Source organism: Penicillium soppii, assembly GCF_028829465.1.
Source record: "Penicillium soppii strain IBT 18220 chromosome Unknown utg000010l, whole genome shotgun sequence".
NCBI classification, from domain to species: Eukaryota; Fungi; Ascomycota; class Eurotiomycetes; order Eurotiales; family Aspergillaceae; genus Penicillium; species Penicillium soppii.
Window position 1 is genome coordinate 2,065,995 of NW_026643240.1, and position 16,835 is coordinate 2,082,829.

General features: G+C 50.3%; 7 protein-coding genes across 7 annotated transcripts; 3 read left to right on the plus strand and 4 right to left on the minus strand.

The window, feature by feature from the left end:
- Positions 1-712: 712 nt before the first annotated feature.
- Positions 713-2,698, minus strand: N7529_011439 (serine/threonine-protein kinase; the record flags this gene model as incomplete). The annotated part of the gene is made up of 2 exons (XM_057246965.1): positions 713-2,138; positions 2,211-2,698. The coding sequence occupies 2 exons, from the start codon at positions 2,696-2,698 to the stop codon at positions 713-715; spliced, it is 1,914 nt and encodes a 637-aa protein (XP_057092314.1).
- A 59-nt stretch (positions 2,699-2,757) lies between these two features.
- On the minus strand, positions 2,758-3,733 carry N7529_011440 (C2 calcium/lipid-binding domain CaLB; the record flags this gene model as incomplete). The annotated part of the gene is made up of 2 exons (XM_057246966.1): positions 2,758-3,376; positions 3,687-3,733. The coding sequence occupies 2 exons, from the start codon at positions 3,731-3,733 to the stop codon at positions 2,758-2,760; spliced, it is 666 nt and encodes a 221-aa protein (XP_057092315.1).
- Positions 3,734-6,545: 2,812 nt separating this feature from the next.
- On the plus strand, positions 6,546-8,547 carry N7529_011441 (chromatin structure-remodeling complex subunit RSC7; the record flags this gene model as incomplete). The annotated part of the gene is made up of 3 exons (XM_057246967.1): positions 6,546-6,594; positions 6,710-7,865; positions 7,929-8,547. 3 exons carry the CDS (start codon positions 6,546-6,548, stop codon positions 8,545-8,547), a joined length of 1,824 nt encoding a protein of 607 aa, XP_057092316.1.
- An 849-nt stretch (positions 8,548-9,396) lies between these two features.
- On the minus strand, positions 9,397-10,311 carry N7529_011442 (ESCRT-III subunit protein SNF7; the record flags this gene model as incomplete). The annotated part of the gene is made up of 4 exons (XM_057246968.1): positions 9,397-9,473; positions 9,556-9,764; positions 9,845-10,049; positions 10,137-10,311. 4 exons carry the CDS (start codon positions 10,309-10,311, stop codon positions 9,397-9,399), a joined length of 666 nt encoding a protein of 221 aa, XP_057092317.1.
- Positions 10,312-10,786: 475 nt separating this feature from the next.
- N7529_011443 (nuclear telomere cap complex subunit Ten1) lies at positions 10,787-11,316 on the plus strand (the record flags this gene model as incomplete). Its single annotated transcript, XM_057246969.1, has 2 exons — positions 10,787-10,872; positions 10,938-11,316. 2 exons carry the CDS (start codon positions 10,787-10,789, stop codon positions 11,314-11,316), a joined length of 465 nt encoding a protein of 154 aa, XP_057092318.1.
- Positions 11,317-11,459: 143 nt separating this feature from the next.
- On the minus strand, positions 11,460-13,355 carry N7529_011444 (MFS transporter; the record flags this gene model as incomplete). The annotated part of the gene is made up of 4 exons (XM_057246970.1): positions 11,460-12,183; positions 12,239-12,515; positions 12,586-12,962; positions 13,036-13,355. The coding sequence occupies 4 exons, from the start codon at positions 13,353-13,355 to the stop codon at positions 11,460-11,462; spliced, it is 1,698 nt and encodes a 565-aa protein (XP_057092319.1).
- A 1,623-nt stretch (positions 13,356-14,978) lies between these two features.
- Positions 14,979-16,501, plus strand: N7529_011445 (putative 3-beta hydroxysteroid dehydrogenase/isomerase family protein; the record flags this gene model as incomplete). The annotated part of the gene is made up of 2 exons (XM_057246971.1): positions 14,979-15,210; positions 15,270-16,501. Coding segments are annotated over 2 exons (1,464 nt in total), but the record flags the coding sequence as incomplete, so codon positions are not given.
- Between the last annotated feature and the right edge of the window lie 334 nt (positions 16,502-16,835).

The following is a 16,835-nucleotide window of genomic DNA, read 5'->3' on the forward strand; positions in this document are numbered from 1 at the left end:
TCGTTACATTCAAACAAATACACAATCATACCCGATGTAGATGCAATCCAGTTATGCGATACCGAACTCCCTAAATACAGCAGAACCCATCATACAGCTATTATCAACCAAAGCCTGGATATGCAAGCATCGACGAGCGCTTAATACTACCACCATGCACGCAAAAATATGGAAAAGAGAAGAAAGGAGAGGAACGAAAGGAAAGGAAAGGAAGAGAAAAAGACCCCAAAGAAAGGCAGGTATCAGAATTCAGGAAGATCCCAAGAAATAGAGACATAGAGATAGAGAGTAAAGTTATTGACACAGCGCTTAAGGAAAAGAAAAGGCGAAACTAATCAACCCAGAACATGACATGACAATGGACATGACGGCATAAAATCACCCAAGACCTAACTCCATCGAACAACGCAGATTCCCCCCGAGGGTCCTGGAAACCGATTTCGCATTCGCTCGAGGGGAAGGGGGTATGAGCTGAAGACTGGCTGTGGGGGAGAGAAGCGATTTGTGAATCGGATATCTCCAGCACAGACCAGGAAACAGAACAGGAAGATAAAGGAAAGGATTGGGGGGAGTATTGGGGGGAAGAGATCGGCGATTATGGAAGCCCATATTTGCGAATTGGGATGCAATCCAAGCATGTACAAGAGAAGAAAGAAATGCCAGATCGATGACTCCATCATCATGCAGAAGAAAAGAAAAAAAGAAAACGTAATCACATATCAAAGGTATCGTCAACGTTGAAAATCCCGGATTCCGTGCCGTCGTGCTTCTGGACGCCTGTCATGCGCTGGTCAACTGAGTTGCCGGAGCGGTGGCCGGGCTGCCATTCCTGAGCATCTTCTTCCATGTGATCGCTGTCCTCCATCAGGTGATGGTCGATGGAGTTCTCGTTCACGAAAGTGAAGCCTTTAAAGTTGGCTTGCATGCCGGGCGACAAGGGGGTGGAGGCCGGCATGAGGCCATTGGCTAGGGCCGCAGCGCGCATGTTCAGCGAGTTGTTCATCTCCAGTGCGTTTGTGAACTCGGGGTCAAAGTTTGAGGTGTCGGTCTCGGATTGCAGCTGGGGCTTAAATGGCGGGATCACCTGCTTGCGGCAGAGTTCGTCCCAGTTGATGTCTGCGAAAAAAGGATGGGCCATGAGCTCTTTGGCATCGCCGTTGGCTCCGAGACGGTGCTTGGGGTTGCGGTTCAGCAGACCCTTGACAAAGTTTCGACCTTCGGTGCTGAGGGCGTCACGGGGGAACCGGACCTTGCCGAATGCAATGTTCTTGTACATTTGCTGGGTATCCTCGGCGTAGAAGGGACTCCAGCCACAACACATCTCGAAGACTAGTACACCCAGGGACCAGAAGTCGACCATCTTTGTATAACCCTGTTCATCAAGCAGAACCTCTGGGGCGAGGTACTCGGTGGTGCCACAGAAGGTGTTGGTAGTGTCGTTTTGGGACAGGTTCGCCTTTGATAGACCGAAGTCACAGAGCGCAATGTGACCATTTGCATCCAGCAAAATGTTCTCTGGCTTGAGGTCTCTGTACACAATATCGTGGTCGTGGAGATGTTGCAGAGCCAGAATCAACTCCGCGATATAGAACTTCGCCCGAGCCTCCTGGAACCGGCCTTCGCGCTGTAAGTGCCAGAACAACTCTCCGCCTGACATGTAATCCGTAACGAGATAAAGGTCTGTAGGGGTTTGGAAGGAGAACTTCAATCCGACAATGAACGGAGATGCGGTCATAGCGGTGCGCACTAAGATATTGCGCTCGCCAAGTGTGTGTATCACCTCCTTCTTTTGGATAATCACCTTCTTCGAGAGAACCTTCATCGCGTAGATACGCTGTGTATCCTTCTTCTTGACTTGGTACACCTGACCGAAGGTTCCTTTGCCGATAAGCTTGAGGATAAGGAAGTCGTTCGGCCCCACCTGTTTCCGATCTGTCTTTTCGAAGTTCATTTCGAGATGAATCTCTCCAGACACTTGATTGTCGCCGGCACCACGAGCGACCAAGGGGAACCAACCTTCTAGTCGACTGTGGTCTTCCTTAAGGTTAATGCGAAGTCGCACGTGACCCAAGAAGGCTTCTTGGTTATTTCGATCGTAAACTGTAACATCAAGTTCTGACTGATCTCCCATAACATCACTGAAAGAGAAAAAAAAGTTAGTGGATTAACGCAAATCGGGAAATGGCAGCGATTGGTAAGTGGTAACATACAAGGTTGCCTCGTGATCCCAGTGAGGGTCTGTCACGGGAGTCCGACCCTTGTGGTCACCCTCAACGGCACTGTTATGACTGCTTGATCTTGTCTTCAGCGGAATAGCCATAGGCCGACCAGCAGCCTCCTCGGCATCTGACTCCTGTTGGCGGCGCTTCATTTCCTCCTCGCCGTCACGAGCGCCCTTGGAGATGTACTCGTTCCACTCAAATACGCACACCACGTATGGGTCAAAACTGGGGCGCAATCCTCTACCATCGGTGATCTTCACAAACAGTTTGCCGTTGATCGGGCCAGTGGGTGCGCCGTTGGCCGGCGATGACGAGGACCGGGAGGGGAATGCCTCATCGAGCTTCATGGTGATCTCATCTGTAGAGCTTTCCGTATCCTCCGACTTCGACTCGGGTTGGGTCTCTGGAGTCTCCGTCGGTGCCTCTGTCGGCGTCGCGGCCGAAGTCACGGGTGTTCGGGCGTTTTCGTTGGACATGGCCCGGGGAGTAAGAGGCGGGGTATTCTTAAGACGCGACCCATCGGGCGCGTTTCCAGTTAGCTTGGCAAGATTCTCGGAAGATACTGAAACATGCGGCTTTTCGTGGTCCAGGAGGGGGCTTCGGTCAGGGAAACATCATCTGAGGGAGAAGGGAGGGATGGGTTGGAGAAATGTGTGGCAAGAACGGGGTCGTCAGAGATGCTGGAGACTGGGAGAGAGGTTTGACGACGGGAAGGGCTATCCTCGGGAGGGGTGTGTGTGGGTGGGACCAAATATTTCTTCAGGGTTGTAAAGATAGACGACACTCCGGGGCTCGTTCCGAGTTCCATTTCATCCGACTCATGTTGTAACAAGGAATGAGGAGGGGTAGGCAAGCTGGAGTGTTCGTCTTCCATTTTGTCAAACCCATCTTCCTGCTCCATCATCACAAATGACTCGGAGGAACCGGAGGAGTGTTGGGTGTGCGCATTGGGTTGAGGCTCAGATGATTTCGACAGACAGGACCATAACCGCGGCAGACTCGCTTTATCACCGGAGAAAGAACCAACCTGGAAGTAGTTGTGCATGATAGACGGCAGACGCTTGTCGGCGGGATCGGGCTCGGGTGTAGCGATTCCAGTCGGCGTAGGAGTCGAACCATTTGACCCAATCTGATCTTGGGTGTCGTCCTCGGAGCTGAGAGAAAAACAGTTGGTTAGTCACAGAAAGGGTGATACGATGAAACGGTTCTCGAACACAATCTTCAACTGCGGTAGGAAAGGTCCGACCAGGTCCGAAGGCGAAACATAGAAGAGAAAGGCATTCTCTCATAAGGTGTTTCAGGCAGGCCAACCTCAATCCCAAAACAAAGGCAATGCGGTGTGAGGGGGGGGTATCATGGACCCTCTTTTTCCTTTCTTTTCCAACCCCGCCTTTTTCTTCTTTTTTCGTCTTTTGAAAATGGAGGGAGAGAGAAAAGAGAGGATAAGGAAAGGGGATGACTCACGATATGGGGATCACATCGCCGTGCGATACGGATTTATGAGCGGCCATAGTGTTTCCATTCAATGGTTTCAATAAGAATATTGATTGAACTTGGATGAGAAACTTGAGGAAGAAAATTGATGTCGGGAAATGGAACTTTGATGAGCTAAGGCGGCTTCCGGCCCAACGATAAGAGATAAAATTTCCTTTTGCGGTTTCACGTTCGAGTTTTGTTTCTCTGCGTGGGAATTTTTTTATGAAAGGAGTTTTGTTTTGGATTATTTGTGTGTGAATTTCGATTTCAATGTTCGACGTTCTTCGATTGATTAAAGTGGAATATCCCAGTTCTCTCCACTGGGCCGGATTTATGTTGGAAAACTTGGTCTCACCAAGATTCCATGCGGCTGTGCTTGACAGTATATACTGTAAGCTGATGCTGACTCCTGGAATTTAAATAAAAGAAAAAGAATGGACTCCGAGGCATTTTTGTATTGACATATTCTCTACGTAAGCCTTGTATCTACATACAACGTATGTACTAGACATAAGACTATATTGTAAAATACTAAAAAAAGATTAACGGCATATGACTGGACAATGATCCTCAATCAATTATTCAAATAGATTCTAATTAGCATATCAAGAGAATACGCTGGAATTATTCTTTTTCATTTCTTCTTAAAAGAACAACAGATCATATTAATTCCAATCACAATCTATGCCCGGATGACACCTGTGCATTCTTCAAAGTAGTTCCAAGTATTTTCCTTGTAAAACAGCCATACGTCCTCATTATACCCATAACTAATGTAACCCTTGATATCTTTTAGATATATCTTCATCTCGCCAACTCTGCTCAATTCTAAATCCGGTCTCTTCTTATCTCAGAATCTCCGCCATCTCCGCTCTAGGGCGGGGTATAATGTACACTATTTCATCATCTCTGACAACATAATAGACCGCTTCTCTCGGAGCAATCCTTTCCGAGTGATATTGTACAATACCTACATATGTGGGTATTTATATAGTTAGTACATTTTAAACATTCTACTTCTACTTACTTAGGTCACATTACAGACATATTCCTAATATATTCCTAATCCTCACTCTTCCCCCCCCCCCTTGTTGTACATAACACTGTGAAACACCCAGATCGAGTCCAGATCTACACAGCAGATCACGATCCTAGCCTTTTCAGCTTTCAATATGGCCCAGGCCCAGCTCTCAGCTCCCCTTGCATCTGCATCGATGAATGCTGTGATCATATCGAGGGCTACCCTCCACATGCGTCATCGGGGCGTGCCGTGAAGGTCTCAACTTCCGCGCTAACATGTGGTTCGGCGGATCTGAATGCCGAATCATGTACGTGCCACAGATGCAAGAGCTTACAACTGCATACAGAAGGAGAACCGACGCTAGGTATAGCCGTGTCGATCTAAAATGCTTTCCCTCGTGTACGAGAATTTATTATAGGCGGGGTTCAAGGGATCGACGGGTACCTCCCGCTCGATGTTTAATAATTGCGAATGATAGAACGGGGAAATAGAAATCCAGCATACTGGTTCAAGGATGACATCGGATTCTACTCTACAACCCTGGAGTTGCATTCTTATCATATAAAAGTATATAAAAAAACATCGGATCGATAAACTAATGGCGTTGTTTCTCTTCAGGATACGATTTACATTTATTGTACAATGATTTAAAGCCGCGGAGCGTGCATGATTTCAGGGTGCATTCTCCGTTATCCATGCACAAGACCAATTGCGAGTTCGGACCTAATTTGTAGGTCATCTGCAATTGCTGAGACCGTGTCACGATGTGCCTTGTAATCAGCTTTCCATTCGGCATGATCTCTTTCAAGCCCCAAGTTATCTGCAGATACTATACATGATTAATTAAGACCAAATATTATTCAATGGACGATCTTACTTGGCTTGACCATTCGGGTTTCCTCGGTTGGTTAACCGAATATCGAACCTTTAAATACGTTGCAATCCCTGATAGAACTTTACTGAGAAGCGCTAGTCGCGCCAATTCAAATATCGTCAAACATCATCGGCTCAAGTGGTACCATATTACCAATCTAAAAACATGTGTCTGATCCAAAGCAACCTCTCGAATCGGGAATATGCTCAAGCCTCCCAGAAGCTCGAGTAGTTATCTTTTGCATGTGATATTCGCATCTTTGAATTGGATCAGAAGGACATGTCGTTGTCTAAAAAGGAGAAGAGCCCGCATAGGAGTATGAGGTCAGTAGTAACACAAATAATTAACCTACATTGTATGTATGTATCTAGTGTGTTTCGATATGTTCGATTCATACCCAAAAACCAAAACAGTGTAGACTGTGTGTATAACAAGGCGGACGAGGCGAACAAGGCGATTCGGGGAATAACGGTGCACTAGATAACCGGTGAGCATTTGCGGGATTTCGCTGATATGTAGATCCAAGCAAAATCTTGAAATTCGATATGAGCATTGAATCTCCGCACTCCGATAATGGAACTAGGAGGTAACACAGAGCCCGAAAGTGCTGTCCTAGGTAGGCAGCCTATACATAACATCATTCCAACCAGTGAGAATTGAGTAAGAACAATTCTCGACAGCAGGTAGCAGCAGCAAGTTTGTCGATCAACGGCCTGGGAGCCCGAAATGTTCCGTTGGGGTGAAGAGGACGCTTATGATGTCACGGTGCAGGGATTCGCACTGTTTGCACTGTTTGCAAGGGTAGATCTGGAACCATTCACGTGACAAAAGTATAAGCGGTAAGCTCCCTCACGTGTTGCAACCTGGCAGAATCGGATAAACCTTGGCCCATCGCAAAACAGCTTCCTGCGGCTTATTGCGCTTCCCAAGATAGACCAAGGCCATCATCAAAATGCCTCGAAAGTCAAGGGCAGCCGCCCAGGCCGCAGCCAAATTAATCAGTGAGTTAAGCTCAAACCCAAAACCACATTTAAACCCTACAATCGCCTTCCAGCCCCAACTTCCTTAAAATCTCACGTTCCCCCTAAGACGCGTTCTGCGATTAATCATTTATAGAAAATGTCCCAGTGCTTCCTGATGGATCTGACGAGGAGATGCTTGATTTACCTTCCTCCCATGAATCCTCCCCCGTAGCTGAGCCTCGGGACTCTCCCGAAAACGACCCTGACGTTGAACCCGAAGCTGAACCCGAAGCTGAAGCTGAGAATCAACCTCAATCGCAAGCTGAGCCCGAAGCTGAAGCTGAAGGCACACAAGCCGAGGCCAGCGCAACACCTGGTACCCCTAAGGTCGATGAGGAATTGAGTACCGCAACCCCCGCAGAAGACTCGATCCTCGAGTCAGCTCCCACTCCAACTCACGGACCTGGCCGTCCCGGTATCTACCCACGCGGCAAGCGTCGCATCGGTCGTCCCCCCAAGAACCCACGACCTATTGAATACGAGGCAGACGGCGAAACACCAATCCGAGTGACCACACCCGCCAAACGCCGCCGTGGTCGCCCTGCTGCCAGTGGAGGACGTTGGGCGCGCAACCGTGGACCTTCTCACCTCACTCAGGTCCCCGTCGACAAAGAAGGAAACATGATGGATGTCATCAACGACGAGGTGTCGATCCCGCCGGACCCAATTGGCGCCACCAAGGTCGATGAGAATGGCCACCTGCAAGGCGGACGAGAGTACCGTGTGCGTACCTTCAAGATCCTGGGCCGTGGCGATCGCCTCTACATGTTGTCGACGGAGCCGGCTCGCTGCATTGGTTTCCGTGACTCGTACCTTTTCTTCCAGAAGCATAAGATGCTTTACAAGATTATCATCGATGACGATGCGAAGCGCGATCTAATCGAGCGCGACCTCATCCCGCACTCCTACAAGGGCCGGGCCATCGGTGTTGTTACTGCGCGCTCTGTCTTCCGCGAATTCGGTGCAAAGATTATCGTCGGCGGCAAGAAGATTACCGATGACTACGATGAAGCTGTTGCCCGCGAGCGCGGCGACGTTGAGGGCGAGCTGGCCGTTCCGGAAGATAGAATTCCTGGACCTGGAGAAACTTACAACCGTAACCAGTATGTCGCCTGGCATGGTGCAAGCAGTGTCTACCACAACAATGCGCCTTCCGTCCCACTTGTTGGTGGAAAGCCAATTGATCCCAAGAGACGCCGTGCCCCAGTCACTGATGATAACTGGATGCTTGAGCACGCCCGTGCTGCTAGGTGAGTCTAAACATGACCCGCGAGGTAATATTTTGTGAATTCCCCACTGACAAAAGACCACAGCTCCTTCAACCATAAGCTCGCTGATATGCGCCGAGCTAATCTGAAGGGCGTCTACGATGTGCACACCAACATCATGCAAGTCCCGAAGATCATGCAGCCCACCCACGTCCGCTGGGAGCGTATCCCCCCTGCGCCAGAGGGATCCACCGCAGCCGGTTTAACGACCAACATGAACTCACTGAACATCAACAAAGGCTCTCCCTCAGAAGAGGCCAACCCAGCCGCACCCGAAACCAACGAATCTCATGACCCCGCCGACGAATCCGCCCCTGGTGAGACCAAAAAACTCGCTAGCATTTTTTCTCCCGTTCCCGCCAATATCCACAGTCGCTACGTTGTCCAAGACATTGCCTACGAATCCCCGCAGTACTCCAACATGGGCGTTCCAGGCCCAGATGGCGACGTACACGACATCGGTCCAAATGGGATGGTCAGCGTCGCGAACCCCACAAACCCCGAGTTTATGACTCCCGAGATCCTCGAGCTCCTCCCACCAGAGTGCAAGGAAGCCCTGGTCGACGCCTGCGCTCGTGAAGTCGAGTGGAAGTCCAAGTGGCGCACCGAGACCGAGGACGGGCTCCGTACTCAACCTACCAAGAGCTACGCCTGGTACCCTTAGTGCTTGTGGGCCGGCGGCTGTTTTGTCTTTTTTGGTTTCTTGCGCAAGGCGAAATTTATGGGTTAGCATGGGTGGTGGACATGGTAGGCGATACTGCTGGAGTTTGTTTTTCTTTGCATGCATGTACTCTGTGCAATGGGTTTTTTTGACATTCTTGATGTCTCTCGAGGTTTTAAGGTCTTGGTTGGCTGTTTTGCCGAATTGGAAGATCTGATTTATGGTGCCTTCTCTTTCGTCTGAATGCTCGGTCTTCCGAGACGGATCTTCGAGGTGAATGGTTCATCTTTTTATTAGACGTCAATCATCATAGTTTTATGCACTTAAATGTCTTTACAGACCTTTCTTCTGGTCTCTCTTCCTTACTCCCCTTCACTCATGAATACGCAACGACCAACAATTCCCTTATATCGTTGTGACTGAATACCTTGACTATGCGCTGTTCCACAAGCAAGACCTACAACCCATCCCGAAGCATCCCAAGAAAAAACTGGAATTAAGATCTTAGCTTACATATAGAACGAACCTGGTAATCTAAAGAACTCCATTCAAAACAAGACAGAAAACAGTGACGGGGAGATCGACGGTGTGAAAACGGTATTGAGAAGTGGAACAGCCAGATAGAAACAGTGACATAAGAACAGACATATCAAGGCGACACGATACACGCCGGATCAGGATCATGCGATGGAGAGTGAACAGGGATAAGTCACCAAGCCGGATGACAGCACTGGGAAATAAAAACACAAAACGAGAACAGCGCAAAAGGCTCGAAGAACGACCGGGTCATGCATGCGTAGACAAGGAAGAAAAAGCTGTACGGAAAGACTAAGACCACATCGGCGGGAAAGTTCACATAGCCATTTCTGCACGCAGCTTGGCCAGCTCGGCTTCTTCGTCGGATTCCTCTGCCTTGGCGGGTTGCTTGACTATAGTGATGGTTAGTACGCAACGCAATATTCCGAATGAGAGAATGAATATCTCCCGGCCAAAGCGCAGGCTTCCACTTACGCTCTTTATTCCCTGCAGCTGGTAACCGGTCCAGCTGATCGCCAACAGGCACAAAGCCCGTTTTGACCATCCTCTCGTCCATCGCCTCCTGCTCCAAGTCCTCCAACTCGGCATCGAGTTCTGCCTCGTCTGGCTGCTCGCCAATCGGGACGCTGGTAATGGCGTTTCCGATTTCCGCGCTGAGCGCGTGCTGATCTTGGAGTTGTTCCCTGGATATATGAGTAAGCCGGACACGAACACACGGAAGCGAAAGGCGCAAGAAGCGACATGGCAAGCAAGCGGCACGTACATTGTCTTGTCGACGTCCTCGAGCGTCATTTTGCCGTGAATCTGCTTCATAGCGGCACCGGCCTGCTTCATTGCGGACAGAGTCTCGTGGTTGATGTTCGCCGCTTCGATGGAGTATATCTGCTGCTCGAGCTGCATGATCTGCGCCGTTGTTTGCTCGAGGTTCTTCTCGTGGACCTTTTTCCGTCGGAGGGCGTTCTTCGCCGCTATTTGAGGGGGTAATACAGTCAGCTACGCTCGGCATACCCCCACGTCGATATCGATATAGATCAACGGCCAGGAAGTGGGCATACCATTCTTATCTGAGTTGATGTTCTTCCGGGCCATAGCGTCCTGGTCTGAGATTTGACTCTCGAGGTGTCTCTCGCGCTTCTGTAGCATGTCCAGCTGATTGCGCAGCGTTAGGATGGCCTCCTTAGGCGCATCCTTTCGCTTTTGAGCGGCGGCCCCGCCGAACCAAGACCACATATTGGATGTTGGGATATTCGTATGGTCGTAGCTTTGAATCGATGTAGATCGAGGAGGCCTGGATCGAGGAGGCCTGGATCGAGCAATATGTTCAGAGAAAGTCAGAGAGAACCCCGAGAGAAGCGGAATGACCGTTTCGTTTTCTTGGGCGCTACCTGCAGGTCAGGTGCGATAGGCTCCAGGCAGAACCCGATCGGTCAAGGTACGGTAGACGGGTAGATGAAATACGAGTAAACTAGTTGAGATCAGCACACTGGCTCGAGAGCGCTTTCAAGGCTAATTCTGGATCGTCAAATGTGGAGGGGAGACCAGCCCGACTTTCCCCTCGCTGAGCCTATGACATACGCGGTAAGGCACATCACGTGCTTGTGATCTTTCTTTTACTTCGAAGATGCAACTTGCAACTTGAGGACTTGTATTTGCTCATTTTCATTTCCAACATTTGAGAACATGCTTAACATCTTGGCTTAGCAGAATGAATGGGCCGCGTCCCTCGACTCGCGCGTTCCTGTCCGATCTCTCATCTTTACAGACGGACTCGAAGATCCGCTTTCTTGGCTGGTGCGTCGGGGAGAAAGGATAAACACCCGATGTTTGCTAATCATATATTGTTTTGACACGCACAGTGTGACGACTTACACCGTAGCCACTGGGTATCTAGCCTTGGAACACAACTACCCACGCAGTAAGGCCGAGCCAAATGTTGTCTCTGTCGACATCAATGCACTCCTTGAAGAAGTAACCGCCGAAGCGCTGCGCGTGGGAACGTGGCTGAACGTTGTGGGCTACGTCCGAGAAATAGAGTCGGTCCAGCCAATATCTTCATTCTCTTCGACCCCCGAAGATGTCGACCAGCCCAACGAGAGACCATCTACGGTCTCCCCTCGACCAGTGTACATCGAGGCCATCATGATTTTTCCAGCTGGGGCCATCGCGCTCGGAGAATATGAGCGGATTCTTCGCAACTCTCAAGATGTGGAGAGAATGGTCAAGTTGACCAACTAAGCAAATCCGATATACTCAAAGCACACCGATACCAAGCATGAATTAATGAAGCGCATATGCATTGAACGATTTGTATATAGGAAGCACTTTTAGAACAGATACAAGGCAAGGGGGTATCAAAACGCAGAGCAAACCGCAAAGTCTCAAATCTCACCCTTCTCCGCATCTTCCCTGGCAGCATTAGCCAACTGAAGCGCCCTCCTAGCCCGTTTCCCCTCCAACTTCATCTTCTCCTCCTGCATACGCACAATAAGCGGACTCTTCCTCCGAATCCGATGCCCATACTTATAAAACACAAACGGAATCGGCACAATCAGCACCTCCAGCAACCCAAGCAGCGTGCCGGCCCAATTCGGCCCGAGACTGTCATACATCGCCGAGCCAGCAAGCGGCAACACGCCACCCAGAATACTCCTAATAACAGAGTTCCCAGCCAGCGCAGAAGCAGCATACATGCCGTAGCTGTGGGTGAGGTAATTGGAAGCGTAGATGAAGACGCCGGTGTTGCCCGCACCGAAGGGGATGCCCGCGAGCAGGGGCGCGATCCAGTGGATCGACGCCGGCGCGCAGGTCCAGGCGAACCAGAGCTCGCCGATGGGGATCAGCACGGCGCAGATGCAGACGAACGAGACCGCTGCTTCGGGTGGCGGTTTGCCGGTTTCTGGGTCCGGCGCGTGCAAGTTTATCAGCCGCCGGATGAGCGGCTCGCAGGCTATGGTCAGGACTACGCCGATGCCGATTCCCAGGAAGGCGAGGCCTGATAGGCCGAGGTCCCAGCCGCGGATGTCTTGGAAGACGATGGGGTAGGCGACAAAGCAGAGGTAGAGGATGCCGTAGATGATGGCGATGTAGATGTCCCAGAAGATGCTGGTGGTTGTTAGCTTGCACGGTAAGTGGGGGATATGGAAATGTGTCAACACACCAGATGGGCTCGGTGACTGCCATCACGAATGGGCGACTGAGGTTCAGCTTCAGCACTTCGTACAGGCTGGCTTTCTGGTCATAGCGGGACCACCAGCGGTTCTCGCCAGTTTCTTTGCGGAGCTTGGCTGCTCTCTTCTGGAGTAAGGTTGGAGCGTATGTTTCCTCGAGAAGGATAGCAAAAACCAACGCAATGGCAGAGAGAATGAGCGCGATCCAGCACATCCACCGCCAGCCAAGATACTCAGTGACGAAGCCTCCAATGACCGGGCCAATGACTACACTCGTCAGTGACTGGCTCTAGAAAAGAGTTGCAACAAAAAACCCCCAAAAAGAAAGAAAACATACCGGGTCCATTCAACGGCCCAATACTCCAGATGGAGATCGCCAGCGCACGGTGCTCATCATCGACCAGATCAGCCACCATACCCGGCGCCGTGGAGATCATCACACTGCCGAAGAAAGCGCCGATAAAGCGCACGACAATCAGCGTGGTTACTGATTTCGCGAGCGCACATGGAATAATCAGCACGGTGAACACAGCCAGACAGATGACGCACACGGGCTTTCGTCCGTAGACCTCGCTCAACGGGGCCATGAACATCGACCCGATAGCAAGGCCAATAAGGTAGAAGGTCAGACCGAGCGTGACGATCGTCTCGCTCTGGCCGAATTCCTCGGCGATGATGGTCGTGCCGGATGTGTATGAAGTTGAATATAGTACGCTGGATTATTGTTAGATTGGGATAACCAGCTCATGGGATATGTGAAAACAAAGGAAGAGCAATTGATACTCACACAATCAGCGTGTTCCACGACAAGAACAAGATCCCCATGGCCTTGTAAGCCAAGCTCCAGTTCTTGGGGTTCTCCGGATCGTCGTCGCCGTCCCAGTCGACTTCGTAGTCCGGATCTGCGGTGGCATTTGTTGCGATGGTAGTCACACGCTCCGACAGGGACATGTGGGATGTGCGCGAGGCGCGGGCTGTTAGTGTCTTGCCCAGGGCATCGTCGGCCTGGGTATCTACCGAAGAGATGGATTCGGCGATGGAGTCTGTGTCGTGGAGACTGGCGGTGTTACGAGGGCCTTTCTGGGGATTTGGATTTGGGTGTGGCATTTTGAAGAGCTGATCTTTTTTTCTCGTTCAGCCTCCACACAGGCTGCGCGGGCTGCACAGGCCTTGTGGTTCTTTATACTGTCGATTGCTCCGACAGGGTGATTAAGCAAGCACAGACTTGAATATTAACTTCAAGCTCGTGCAAAGATCGAACGCTTGAGACAAAAGAGATCTAGGTTGCTAGAGAAGTAGAAACCAGAGACATCTGACATTGAAATCGAATTTGAACTCGAATTTGAAATGGGGAACTCTTCCAGTGGGGCCGACATAAATGATAAGCATACATGGAGAACCACATGGGCTAGCTTTTTCAACCGAGTCAGTGTGATTGTGATGCTCGGAACTACTACCTGAAGGATGATCCCACTGATTAAAGCATTGGCAAGAGGCTCACTAGTAGTGTTTTAGTTATCATAGTTCCTACCTAGGTACTATTGGTTTCTATATTGTACAATCTTGTAGTATGAAACCCTACCTGTACAGGTCTAGACACGGTATGGAGACATACCCCGTGGGCAATGAGTGAGCAGACCATTCCGTGTGTCATGCCGTGATGACTCCGAAAAAGTGCGTGTTTCGACCCAATGTGTCTCCACCAGGCCTACCAGGCCCGAGAACAAGTGGATTCTTTCGGCAGCTAGCGTGCCGGTTTGCCGAATACATAACAAGAATGGTACGAATACAATGTCAACGGACATGTCTGGAACTTAGGGTTAAGTTATGTCTGGAGGTGGATGGTACATAGGTATGTATGTATAAGGCGGGGTAAGGTCTGAGAAGTGTTGATGTACAATGTTTTTGCGTATTGCACGTTATACTCCATCAGTCCAATGCTCATCTCGGCGAAGTTCCAGATCAGAACGTGGATTTTTGGGGAAAAAAAGAAGAGAACCTCGTACCCAATTTCGGTAATAGCGGAATGTTCCGCTAGAGTGCTTGTGTCTAACTAACTAGCATCTAACTAGTTAGTTGGTTATAGGATCTATATAAGATCTATAGACGCCCAGTAGTTGCAGTGTAGTATAATAATAGTGAACGATCTGGTTGATTTGTTCTACCTACTACTTGAATGTGGTTTATCTGATTCTGATTCTGATTCTGATTCTATATGTACTTATAGGTAGGTCGACAATATTGTACCTACCAAGAGACCTCCGATGATCTTCACAACTCTCTGGGCCTGAAAAGAAAATTTCTGTCAAACGCCAGAAATCCGGACATTCAGCTACACAGCCTAACATGTGTCAAACACACGGGTTGCCAAAATGAGGCTCGGTTCTAGAAGGTCTCAGGTCGCTCGTTTAAAATAACCGAAGCGATCTAAATTCTAAGCGACCTACCAATTTGGATCTGATCAGATCGAGCCGAGATTCATCGTCGGGAGAAAAAATATCAACACAAAATTGAGAAGCAAAATGGAAGTATATTTTCTCTTTAACTTGTTCCAATCTCCATGAGTATTCAAAAGTGTACGATTCAAATCCGAAACAACGGCGTTTGCAGTATCAACCCTATTTGATTACCGACACCTCTGGCCATAGCAACCTTTTCCTATACCCTCCGTGAAGCGGAAAAGCCCTGGAGTAACTTGCTACTTACTTCATACTTCACACCCTTCCAAGGTTCATCATGTGGCTCTTTGCTGCTGTTCCGGCAATAGTAGCTGCTCTTTACCTGTGCCACATCAACCATGCTATGAAAGCAGTCCCCGATGAAGCAGCGAAATTGTCTCCTCATCGCTGGACCATTGAAGAAATCAAAGAAGCCTACAAGAAGAGCCTGGAATCTCCCATTGACGTGACAAAAAGCCTGCCACCAAAGCAATCCAGACGCTATGTGATCGTCGGCGGAACCGGTGCGTCCATTTACATTCCAAGGCTCAGCAATATCAACCATGCTAACCCCGATCTATAGGCCTAGTAGGCTCATGGATACTCACTCATCTCTTGGCCCGAGGCGAAGACCCCAAAGCCATTCGCATCTTGGACATCGCTTCTCCGGAAGCCAAATTCCTCAACCAAGGCATTACCTGGATAAAAACAAACATCACCGACAAGCTCGCCGTGACAAGTGCCTTCAAAGAGCCCTGGCCAGCCCACACCACCAAGTTGCCACTAACGGTCTACCACACAGCGGCAATAATCCGCCCCCAAGACCGCCTCAAATGCTTCCTCCCCCTAAGCAGTAAGGTAAACATCGACGGCACGCTCAACGTCCTCCACGCTTGCCAAGCCGCCGGAGCAAGCATCTTCATCTGGACTTCCTCCGGCTCAACAGCACTGCAAAGACCCAACTTCTGGATCTGGCCATGGACACGCCACCCCAAGAACGCAGTCCAAGTCCTACACGACAGCACGCCGCTCCCAAAGTCCCACGCCCACTTCTTCGGCAATTACGCCTTCACCAAAGCCACCGCCGAGTCCCTCGTGCTCTCCGCCAACAACCCAGCCAAGAACTTCCTCACCGGCGCCATCCGCCCCACAAACGGCATCTACGGCACAGGCGGCGCCTCCATCACCGCCATAACAGACATCTACCTCGCCAACGGCGGCGCCCCAACCTGGGCCTACCCGGTCCTGCAGTCATTCGTACATGCAGAGAACGTCTCACTCGCACACCTACTCTACGAAGCGCGCCTGGTCGAGCAGAGCACCGACCCGAACATCCGCCGCACAAGCGGGCAGTCGTACATCGTCAGCGATCCAAACCCGGCCATCGCCTTCGGCGACTTATACCGGCTTCTCATGACGCTGGCAGACACCCCGATTTCCTTCCCGGAGCTACAGCCCGCGCCCTTCTTGCTGCTGGCGTATCTTGTCGAGGCGTACGCCTTCCTGCGGTTCATGTGCGGCGGCCTCTTGCCGCCGCTTTCGCACGAGCTCGAGCAGTTGCAGCCTTCGCTGTTCAGCATTCTCGATGTGCATGTTTTTGCGGATGATTCAAGGGCGAGGATGAGGCCTGAGGATGGGGGTCTTGGGTACAAGGCGCCGCTTACGACGCTCGAGGGGATGTGTCGCCGGCTTGTGGATTGGAATGTGCAGGCGAGGACGGAGGGGGTGGAGGTTAAGGGGAAGAGGGTTCTGCTGGGGCCTGTGGTGGTTTCGGAGGAGGGGATGGGGGTTGATGTTGTTGTGCCGAAGGTTTAGGGCTTGGTTGGCTTTAGGTTTACTCTCGCAGCGAGTTGCGATGCGTTTTTGATAGCACTTTAGCGAGAATTCAAAATTCGATCATGTCCATTTTGTTTTGAGAATTTGGAGTAGGGAAAGATCAAATGTGAGGAGTATATGGTAATTGGAGAGCCTCTGGGAACTGTATTTTCATTGCATGTTCTATTATGGCCGGAGCTGACCCGCAGTTCGCGACCATATCAGAATTCGTCTTTCAAATCACACCAAGCGCAAGGGCTTAGGGCAGTAGACGAGGGTTGATAAACCCAATAGATAAGCGTGGCTGGGAATGTGTGCATAGAATCGTCCATGC